The 11,741-nt window shown below is 39.2% G+C and overlaps 1 protein-coding gene across 2 annotated transcripts; it reads left to right on the top strand.

Annotated features, from left to right (window-relative positions):
* The first annotated feature begins 139 nt into the window (after positions 1–139).
* Positions 140–11,246, top strand: LOC142398692 (SLAM family member 5-like). 2 transcript variants are annotated; one of them, XM_075482808.1, is made up of 6 exons: positions 140–228; positions 5,062–5,367; positions 5,701–5,988; positions 7,014–7,121; positions 8,186–8,229; positions 8,748–11,246. In XM_075482808.1, the coding sequence occupies exons 1-6, from the start codon at positions 180–182 to the stop codon at positions 8,916–8,918; spliced, it is 966 nt and encodes a 321-aa protein (XP_075338923.1). In that variant the 5' UTR covers positions 140–179; the 3' UTR covers positions 8,919–11,246. The 2 variants fall into 2 exon arrangements, with proteins under 2 accessions (XP_075338923.1, XP_075338922.1); XM_075482807.1 differs by lacking the exon at positions 140–228 and adding an exon at positions 569–863.
* Positions 11,247–11,741: the final 495 nt, after the last annotated feature.

Genomic DNA, 11,741 nt, shown 5'->3' with positions numbered 1-11,741 from the left:
TGTTTTACACATTGCAAAGGACGTGGTTAACATAGCAGAAAATGTGATGTGACATCATGCTATCTTGTATGTTGGGACATTGGCGCCATCTGGTGAGGAAAGCTCCTGCATTACCTCTGTTTAAGACCTTTGTTCAATCGTGAGATTTTGTTTTGTGCGGCTAAGAACATTAAAAACTAATGAAGAAAAGACGGTGCTTTCTGGGAGCAATTGAACGCACCGCTGAAGGTAAGAAACTGAAATCTGATCTCTTGCTGAATCTATCCCTCTGTTTTTAGGCAAATTTCTTAAAGTTTTAATTTAACATTTTTATAATGCTATCAAAAAGATTTCGTGATGTTTCTTAGAAAGTCATGTGTGGTGGATGTGTGGAGTCTTTTTGTCTGTTTAGTCTGTTTTTTTTCTATTTGAAGTGTGAAGAATGATATGGTCAGAATTTGGTTATGATGAAACCTGGATGAAAACCGGGAGAATATATATATTAGGCACAGAGACGACAAGACAGAGGTGAGATAAGTGAATTGATGAGGAAGAAATCTGACTGAGACAGAGAAGGGGGAACAGGAAACAGAACACACAGCTCTGTATCCCTGTGAGTTCTCCACACATGACATAAACAGATGTTCATCCATCCATTTTCTAAACCCGCTTAATCCAATTCACAGTCGCAGGGGGTCTGGGGAGACATGGTATAGCCCGGATTGGTCAGTGAAACAGATGATACAGTTGTCTACAGAAAAGGTTTCAAAAGTCTATGTCAGTTGAGCACTTCCTCAGTTTGACTCAAAGACTTCCTGCTGTAAGAATGGAACGCAACGCATTTTTGTGGACTCTTTTTCTCTTCTGTTCATGTGAAAAACAAGGTAAAAACGTATATTTATCTAATATTTTGATCAGATACTTTTTCTGAAGTCTTATTTATCAATAGCTCTAGAATATTTTTAGTGTTGTTTTTCCTCATTTGCTTTGTCTAATTTATGAAAACTCTTCTCTTCATGGTAAATGAGATTTTCATTTATGTAAAGTGACTCCTCAAAGAATATAATTTATCATAATTACTGGGAAGCAATAAGTTTATTATATATAATGTAACGTAGCTACTTCTTCTGTAATGTTTCATGATACAGCCGGAGACACAGCATTATTTCCTGAAAATGACAAAGTAACTCTTTGAAACTTGGAGTGTAATTTCCTGTAAAACTCGGCACATATAATATAACTAACGGTTCCAACCTCAAGTTTAAAAAAAAGTATCGTACAACGTGGGTACATTTAAGAAATTTGAGAGGGGCAAACAAATCACACTTAAATGACCTAAAAAATACTCGGCACCTAAGGTAAAGAGGAGAAACAACACATGTACTCTAAGAGCAAATAAAAGTGCTGATTATCTGCAGAGTTTTTGGAGAGAAAAGTCAGTATGCTGTCAGTAAGAGCGTAACTCTGTCAGTCAGAGCTCTGTCAGCATGGCGGGAGCCTGGTGGGGCCTCTGCCCTACGGTTGTGGGGGCTCTGTCCGGGGGCTTCCTCTGCAGTCTTCTGGGTGGATGTGTGGTTGTCCCTGCGGTGGGCTTCCCGGGTTCTGTGCTCTGTGGGGGCTGCTGGTGGCCTGGGTCTTGGGGCCCTCTCTGCCTGCTTCTGACTACTGGAGGTGGCTGTGAACCGTGGACTTATACACTTATACACTGATAACTGAGCACGGTTATCATGTGGGACCTGTGCCACGTGTATAGCATGTGAGTGGTGGCTCTAAGGCTGGATTCCCCACAAAGGCTGTGGATTGTCCTCTGTTTTGTTTTTACAGGTGTAACAGCTGCTTTTTCATTGTTTTCTCTGATTGTTTCTTCCTATTTCTGTTCCGTTTCTTTTTCTTTGCTCTTCCTCTTTCCCTGTCCCCTACATGTTAAAGGGATAGTTCGCCTCTTTTGACATGAAGTTGTATGACATCTCATATTAGCAATATAATTTATTAAATTTGACTTACCCCCTGCTGCGTCCTGTGAGCCGAGTTCCAGCCTCGTTTTGGCGTTGATGAATGTAGTCTAGTTGGCTGGGGCTAAAAAAATAAAGCATCTTGCTTCTCAAAACAATATGCTTCTCAAAAGAGTAATACATTTGCATCACAAAATCGTTCTCCAGGAAAAAGTCAGACCTCACATCGCTTGGCGCTATTTTTGCCTCCCTTGATATCAATACGTCCAATGTAAACTATGCAGACCGAAGAGCAGACCGAGCAGTCCCCTGCTTCCGAGCAGCAAACACCGTAACGGGTGCAGCTATCGCTAGGTGGCTGGACGAATTCCTGGAGAACGATTTTGTGATGCAAATGTATTACTCTTTTGAACGCATATTGTTTTGAGAAGCAAGACGCTTAATTTTTTTAGCCCCAGCCAACTAGCTGAACTACTTTTGTCAACGCCAAAACGAGGCTGGAACACGGCTCACAGGACGCAGTGGGGGGTAAGTCAATATTCATAAATGATATTGCTAATATGGGATGTCATACAGCTTCATGTCAAAAGAGGTGAACTTTCCCTTTAAGTATTGTAACAAGAATAAACAAATAAGCCGTTCTTGGGCATCGAGGGGAGCTTTATATTCATAAAGCTTCCCTTGGCAAAGCAAATGTATTTGGCATAAACCGTATTCAGATTAAAATTCTGCTGCCATAATGCTGGACAGGACAAGGGGAAAACAAAAAAACCCACATGTCTGGCATTACAGTAACACGAGCAGTCTGGGGAATTTTTTAATTTTTTTTAATTACATTTAAATACTATGCAACATATATATTGTGGACAGTTGTTGTGCTGTTCTGTGGTTTAAGGTCACCTGTGTATTATATGAGATTGCTGCTGCTTGTGTTTTTTTGTTTGTTTGTTTGTTTGTGTGTTTGTTCTCTGCTTGTTTGCTTACAGGTGCTCCTGGTGCTTCTAAGGCTGCATTCCCCACAAAAGCCGTGAATTGTCTTCAGTTTTGTTTTTACAGGTGTAGCAGCTGGTTGTCTGATTTTTCATTGTTTTTTATATTTGTCTCTTCATGTTTTTGTTCCTTTTTTCTCTTCTTCGCTCTCCCTCTCTCTCTGTCCCCCGGTCAGGTTCGGCACTATTATCATATCATGCTAAATAGTGTAACAAAATTAAATAAATAAAAATGAGGAGTTGATGGGCATCAAGGGGAGCTTTACATTCATAAAGCTTCCCTTGGCATCGCAAAGGTGTTTAGCATAAACGGTATTCAGATTACAATTCTGCTGCCATAATGCTGGACAGGACAAGGGTAAAAAAAAAATATATATATATATATATTATATTATATAATAATATATATATATATATATATATATATATATATATATATATACATATATATATATATATATATATATTGTGGACATGAATAGAACATTCTGGTACAAGTAAAACTTAACAAGTAGGCAGTTCTGTTGTGCGTACTAAGGCCAGTCTGCTGGACAGGATCCGGCCTCTGATCCGGCCTCACTTTTGAAGTCCTCGTCAACTAAATGTTAATATCAGATGGAAATTATTCATACAGTATGTTGCTAACATTATTAGAATCAACAGGATCTGGAAGCTTCAGGGCTCGTTGCGCGGGCCGGTTGGACCCGTGGCAGTGAGTTGTGTTGTCTGCAAGCATCACGTATATGTCTCCTAACTTGATGAGCGAACTATGATGACTGTCAAATATGAAGTTATTCATCTGAAAAATGTTGATGATTGTATAGAGGAGTTTTCAAAAGGTGGCTCAAACACTGAAGAAGTGTTTAGAAATAATCTTTATAGCATCAAATTCACTGCAACAGCAAACCACATGCAAGTACACTGCTGCTCGCTCTAACTTCTATCCTGAACTCAGGTGTTACAACCTTAATTTGTTCCTTGGTGTCGCATGTTGCACACTAATAGCTTTATATATATGATCAGGACTTGGGATCAGTGTACAGATAGACTTTTAAAATTGGCAAAAAAACAATCCTCAACAAAAACAAAACTCTGGGTGGTTGGTCACACAGACAATGTCGGTTTAGATCGGTTTAGTTTTGTTTTCTATTTTAGTTCTCACAGCTGCAGTGAAATGCAACAGGAAGTGGTTTGTTGGCTGAAGTGGGAGGTGAATTATACTCTTAGTAGTCAAATTACATAATAAAATAGTGTAGCTGAACCAATTTTAGAGGAGTTTAACCATCCATCCATCCATCCATTTTCTATACCTGCTTCATCCAATTTAGGATCACAGGGGCTGGAGCCTCTCTCAGCTGTCATTGGGTGAGAGGCAGAGTACTCCCTGGACAGGTCACCATCACAGGGCCACACAGAGACAAACGAGACACACAACCATGCACGCTCACACTCACTCCTAGGGATAATTTAGAGTCACCAGTCAACCTAACATGCATGTTTTTGGACGGTGGGAGGAAGCTGGAATACCCGGAGAGAACATAGAAACTCCACACAGAAAGGTCCCAGCAGGGAATTGAACCTGGGACCCTCTTGGTTGTGGTATGGATGAGTCTGTGCTCAGTTACTAACTCTGAGATGTGTCTTGTGTTTGTGTTTCTTCTTCTTGATTGTGACACAAACAAAAGTTGGGTTTAAGTTATGTGTGACTGACAGCACCTGTCATAATACATGATATTAAAAACTTTTTTTTAGGTAAATTGTGACAGCACTTCCAAAGTAAGAGATATTAAAAAGTAGTAAAGGTTATCTTTTATTGTCTCATCATTAAATTGAATCATGTTAACTAGAATTTTTGCCCATGATGATAGCGGCATGCAGGCTGAGCAAAAGGTCAAAGCTACCAGAGTAAATAAAGCAGGAGGGATGAAGACAAGTCTCCTGTATTACAGAAGAGACAGAGAAAAAAAGACTGATAACTTCCCTTTCATTTGGCTCAGTTTCACCTGTGGAACTCCTGAATCTTAGAGAGATGTGCTGAGGAGTGAAACTCTACAACTTTATCAATCATGATCAGCTTTATTATCCATAATGTCAGAAGTGTCAGATGTTATACTTAATATACATTATGTTTTCTGTTTCAGTGTTCAGCTCTGTGACTCCTGTGTTTGTGCAGAAGGGAGGTGACGTAACTCTGGAGGTCACAGAAACTGATGTTCCTGAGGGTTTTGAATTACTATTATGGAAATTTGGTGCAAATAATGTCTTAGTATCATTTACACCTAAGGGAGAACCAAACGTCCGCCCTAATTACTCTGGAAGAATTGAGTTTAATAAGAAAAATTACTCTGTGAAACTGAAGAATCTACAAAAGACAGACAGCGGAGTTTATACTGCACGAGTGATTGGAGCTCAGGAAAAATCACTTGAATACAACGTCACAGTACAAGGTGGGTGTCTTAACTTTTCAGACATTGATTCAGATTAACTTCTGTCATGTTTCTAAAACTTTAAAGAATGAAAACTTGTAACATAAAGAACAACTTTATCAGACCAAGCTGTTTAATCTTGTATCCTCTATCAGGGTAATCCACATTTCTGAAGGCCACAAGCCAAAATGAGTTGTTCACACATTAAAGCTGCTCTGTATGATACACGTTACTGGACGTTTTACTTCTGTCAGCTTAATCCCTTTTTTCTGTGCACCTCGGAAGTTGGTAAAATTGTGCCAGAATTCCCAACTTTGCTTACAGGTGTCTAAAACGTCCCACCTCTTCCCTCAGATCCAGTCTCTGCAGTTCAGCTGACAGTGAACTCTGTGTCCAACAGCTCAGACTCCTGTAACCTCACAGTGACCTGCAGCACAGAGGAACACTCTCAGATCAGCAGCACTTTCACATGTGACACCAAAACCTGCTACCAGGAGGGAGGAGAGAGATCAGAGATCACTAAATCTGGTGCTTCTCTCCATTTCTACCTGTCAGATGAATCCATCATCTGTAACCATAGCAACCAGGTCAGCCAAAAACACGCCATGATAAAGATTCAGGATCACTGCCCCCGACATGATGGTAAGACTGAATGAAAAGCTATGGACAGTTTGGTTTTAGACCAGATGAAAAACTATTCTGTAACTTCCCTTTCAGTGATCAGCAACAACAGGGAAGTGCTCAAAGACACTTATTTTATTTAGATTAGAACAGAATGATCAAAATGAAATAAAACAAAGATGGCCTCCCTTCTCTCTGTTTTGCTGATGCTGTATCATTGTATTTGACATATTTAGCTTTTTATATTATACATTTGACTCTACTGGCACATATTTTCTGTTAGACCAAACAAAGATGGAATCTGCTGAAACTGAACTTTTTTCGATGCATCTCTGCCCTCGGATGGCCTGGAAAAGTCACAGCAACCAGGTCAAGGATTCTCTTTTTCCGCCCCCAAAATTTGGTCAAACCAAACGACAAGTTATGGACAGTTTGATTGTATCACAAATGGAAAAAGATAAATATATTGTTGCACATTTGGTAACTTTGGGAAGATTTACTGCTATAAAAGGCAATTATCTGCATCCATCCATCAGAACTGTATTGATTCCTTCCTTCCCAGCAGGTCTGTCAGTGATGATTTGTTTGTTGTTGTTTCTTCTTTCTTTCTCTTGTATTACAATGTAAACTTGTAGCACTATTGTCTTATTAAGTCTTTATACAATCATTCTTAGGGAGTTAGAACATTTGATTGTCTTTGTTAAGCACAGTGTGTAGGGACCTGAGATACAACAAAACTATTAACCTTCTCACATGTTCACCAGTGTTTTATTTTCATAAATTCAATAACAGACCAGACAGAAAATGAACCGTCTCTGGTGTCCTTCATTTTGTACAACTACCAGTCAGCCTGAGCATCTCCAGGTGACTCTAAAGTGTTCCATTCTGTAAATGTGTACAGTTAGTATTTACATTCATCACCACAATGTGATGATGTGAACTAAATGTCTGAAAGGCAGTTGGACTCCAAGATGGAGTAAAAATGATGTTACATAGCTGAAAACCTAACATCGTTTTCTAATATGTTTTTTTCTTTGTTTTTACAGCCTCACCAGTAGACCGTAACCATCTCATCATTGTTGTTCCCATAATTGTTGTATTTTTTGGAGGACTTGTAGTAGGAGGAGTATGTTATAAGCAAAGGAAAGGAAAATGTAAGTCCAACAGTTTGTAAATGCTACTGTTTGCTGCACATAGGGATAAGGAGGATCTGTTTGCCTTTTGCCACTTTTTAAGATGCCTCTGCTACATGTTGGCAAGAAAAACCACATCTAATTGTACATGTCATGGCTGCTTCTGTAAGAAGAATTTTGACACAACATTTTTGCAGATGATACTGTGCACTGTGAGCCACCCCTCATTTAGAGAAAAAGGATGTAAATGCAGCATTAAATGAAAGATGGAAAACATAAATGTAAACACAGTAAACAAGGCAAAAACTGACTTTGTATAATTCTCATGAGCTTGAAAGTCAATATTTGGTCTGAGCTCCTTTATTCTCCAACACAGCCTGAACCCTCTGAGACGAGCTTTCTGTCATTTCTTTAAGCAGTCTTCAGGAATAGTTTTCAGTGGCACAGCTCAGCCTTTTCTCCCTGTTTCCCTTCCTTAAGAACGGCTTCTTGACAGCCACCCTTCCATGGAGCCCATTTCTGATGAGGCTCGGGCCAACAGCAGATGGATCAGCTGAAGGTCCAGATGCATCTCTCAGCTCCTGTGTCAGGTGTCAGGTGCTGGACTTTTCATCCTATTTCTAAAGGACATCACTTTCAGATACTGTTCGTCTACGGTCCATAGATTTTAGGCCTGATACTTCTTTGTTCTTCTTGTCTTGTTGAGGTTCCTTTTAAATGCTTGAATTACACACAGTCAGTCTTAAGTGGCCTAACAAACCAGAACACATTCCTCTGACTTGTCAGCTGAACAGACTGGACTAAAATGAGTAAAAAAGCAGCTAAAGTCCAAAGAGAAACTTTGAGAAAAAAAAATCCTCAGAAAGCTTTAAGAACTGTTGTTGAAGTCCACTTTAAGTGACTATAAGAGAGTCTGGCTGCTTGGAAGCTGAATTTAAAGAAATGAAGGGTGGCTCAACACTTTTGTACAGTACTGTCTGCAACTTAAGCAAAACATAAGTAATCTAAAGATGCAAAAATGCAGTAAAGTGCAAGACATGGTGAATTTAAGCCTCACCAAGGATGTCTCTATATGTCTCCTGCAGATAACAGAGAGGACGCTGAAAACACAGAGTACGCTGTTCCTCAGGTAAGTGTCAGTCTGTTTAAAACATCATTTCTGAACTGTTGCCACTTCTGCTGACACTAGACAGTCATAAATCTTTTTCTGTGCTTGTGACCTGTTGACAGAAATGGTGAAATCACTGGTCAAGTTGTTTGTTGTGATGTTTTGAGTTCGACTTTATCAGCCTGTCAGATTTTCCTCATCTATCCAAACATCCTGCTTATGTCCTGTCTGCAAATAACTGCAGTGTGTTTGTGTTTTAAACTATTTATTCTTAATTATTTGAATCCCTCATTAGAAGATATGTTAAGAGGAGCTCACACAACAACCAACCTGTGCTCCAGGTTGCATATTTCATATAGTGCAGTAAATGGGCTACAGGATCCTATTTCACACTTTGAAATTGTATTTTCACTTTTGCAGTCTGGGATGCAGACAGTGTAATTGTTTAAATGATAGAGATCATATGCTGCTCATTTGTGAATACAGTGTGTTTGCAACTGACATTGAAGCAGAAATCTTGTCTTTAATCTGTTCTGCAGATCAAACCTGTCCCAGATCAGGGTGAGAATTCAGCAGATGATGCTTCGGGTCTTTCTCCAACCACCACCTACAGCATGATAGGGCGTCACACTCAGATGGGTTCCACTGAGAATGGAGGCACGCCTGCAGAGAGTGTGTATGCACAGGTACAAAAGCCCATTGTGACCTGAAAAACTGTCATCTGGAGGAGCTGAACTCCACAGGCTGGTCCTTCATCATTTCCAGTTCACCCTCCGCACAGTTATGACGGTTGATGCTTTTTGGTTTGCATGGATGGAAGTAATGACTTATTAAGCTCTCATTATCCAAATTTCAATTTTTTTGTGCAATTTTACATAGATTTAAAACATGTCATTTTGGGAAAAAGATACTGGAGGACAGTCTGTACACACACAGTTAAAAGAGGAACAAATAAGACTTCTTTCTTTTTAGGGTACATTGTGAAAAATTACTATTCATGTTTTTAAAGTATAGTTTTACACAGACAGTTATTTGCTGAATTAAACAACAACAAAATGAATGTTGCCTTTTTGAACAAAATATAAATTGATCTGGAATATATATATATATATATATATATAAAATTAAAAAAATAAAGAAAAATCACAGAGGATCAGTCTGAAACCTGTAGTGTAGTGTGAGCGACCTACGACCTGAACGCCGGAAATCATTATTTCTCTATGGAGGGTGAGCTAACTGGGCGACCAGAGCGGATTCCAGAGATTAAACTCAAGCTAACTTTATGGTATTGAGCTATGACGCGGTTCGGCGAAAACCAATGACAATCCACAGATTTTAGGGGTCCGACAATCCGTGGGGTTCGCGGAAACAAACGTGTAAACTTTGGTTCCTATCCAAACAATAGTCGTTTAATCCTGAGACTGTTGCAATTGCCGTGTCGAGTGCTTCAATACAATAGTGTAGTAACCCCACGCATACCTTTCTCACTGCAATTAAGTTTTATTTCGGATTTTATTTCGAATTTAGTTTATTTTTCACAGCTGCCTCTGCTATTCCTGCTCTTCTCAGGTGTACCTAATATAGTTTTACATCATTTGTAACGTGATGTGTATCTTGTATAACAAATTGTAAATAACAACACGTTTATTCGTGTCCCTGCCCTCTCTTTCCTCATGTTTTTTTTCTCGCGGGGGTGCTGCACAGCCGCGGGGCCTTTAAAAATGGAACATTCTAAATTACATTACATTACGGTCATTTTGCAGACGCTTTTAACCAAAGCGACTTACAATAAGTGCGTTCAACATCGGTAGGCAAAAGAACTTCAGGTCACAAGAAATCATAAGTGCATTTCCTTCCAAAACCAAACAGCTAAGAGCAAAACTAGTGCTAGAGTAAGTGCGATAAGTCAGGTACCTCAGCCTCTCACCAACTGCACACCAGTTACAGCGGGGTGGGGATGCAAACCCTGGTTCGGGTAGGGGGTAATGAAAATATAGAGGGTGCCAGTGATGGAGGAAACAATAAGTGCGTAAGGAACTAGGACGGAGCAGGTGATGTCCTAAGAGGGCGGATCAGGGTAGTGTTTCCTGAAGAGGTGGGTTTTCATGTGACGTCACGAGCTACCAAAGCTACCAAAGCAAATTCTCAAGCGAATTATGACCTCTTTTGTCCCCTGGCGTTTAATATCGAAATGTTTCATGTGTATTGTAAAAACTGTTTTTTTCTTAAATAAAAGGAAGTTAAAAAAAAAAATAAATAATTCTCAAGCGAAGCTTCTCCAGCTACCTCCGCTACCAGGTAGCGTAGGTCGCTCTTGGTGTACACGCAGCATAAGATTCATGGCTGTGACTGATCAGTCGATGTCCATCCTGCCTGTTTTACATGAACATGCTCATGGCAACAGTTTGAACACCTGTACTGGCATGAAGTGGCATTTCTCTGAACTATCATTGTGTTTGCGTCTCAGGATCAGTGTAGCCAGGGAAATGAAAATAATGTGATTCTGATTCAGACCTGTCATGAGTCAGGAAGGAAACCTCAGTGTTGAGTAATCGTGATTAAGGCCAAATCTTATATGTTCACACAAAAACATCCAAATGTTGAACAGCAAACAGGAACCTGTCTGCAGTTACAGTTTCTGCTCTGCAGTGATGATGTGATTGAAAGGCTGTTTAGGAGAAACGATGAAATGTCACTTACAAATACATAAAAGAAAGTTTACAGTGCGGAGATGATGTTTTGAAAGTATTGTTCTGTCATTTCAGTCTAAAGCAGCATTGTGCAGTATTGTTCATGTTTCTTATCAGCAGAGATTTAATTTGTTTTCATATGGTCTGAACATATTTGAATGTGTCTTAGTGAGCTCATCTTTGAGACTATAATACACATGCAGATTTGATTTCCGTTTTTGTATCTGAGGACTTGTATTTATTTTGTGTTTACAACAGCTTGAATGAATTAGACATGAATTAAATGACTGAAACTAAATGTACCTTTGAATTTACCCCACTGGGTGAATAAAGTATTTTTCTATTTTTCTTTTAGTTCTATTCTGTGATTTTTCAGCTCTTTAAAACACATTTTTACTTGTGATTGTTTTTAGAATCAAATTTCTTCACAGACAGTTTTTTCCTGCCACTTTTGTAGTTCTGGCAAACAATTTGGATTGATGGCAGAGACGTAGACACGCTGGACAGATGCAGTTTTATTGATGTGTATCATTCACTGTCATTAAATATTTTTGCTTAATGGAACAAAACAATCAAAGCTAAAACATTACCAACATGATGAACCAACATCTTTTTTTCTGCTATTAAATGAACTAGAATAATTAAAATGACGAAAGATACGATGATATACACAGTTGCTTTAAAAGGTAACACAAATGAAGGTTTGTTCACATGTGTCATGGAGGAATATACCAGCTTCCTTAATGGTGTGAGTCAGGTCCAGATTATCAAACAAAGTCCTTTACAGATGCATATGAGATAAGTTGCATGTGTAGCTTCACTGAGCAACTGAGGAACTTTCTC

The sequence above is a fragment of the Odontesthes bonariensis genome, chromosome 14 (genome assembly GCF_027942865.1).
Source record: "Odontesthes bonariensis isolate fOdoBon6 chromosome 14, fOdoBon6.hap1, whole genome shotgun sequence".
Taxonomy (NCBI): domain Eukaryota; kingdom Metazoa; phylum Chordata; class Actinopteri; order Atheriniformes; family Atherinopsidae; genus Odontesthes; species Odontesthes bonariensis.
This window is presented reverse-complemented; position numbering and strand designations above follow the sequence as displayed.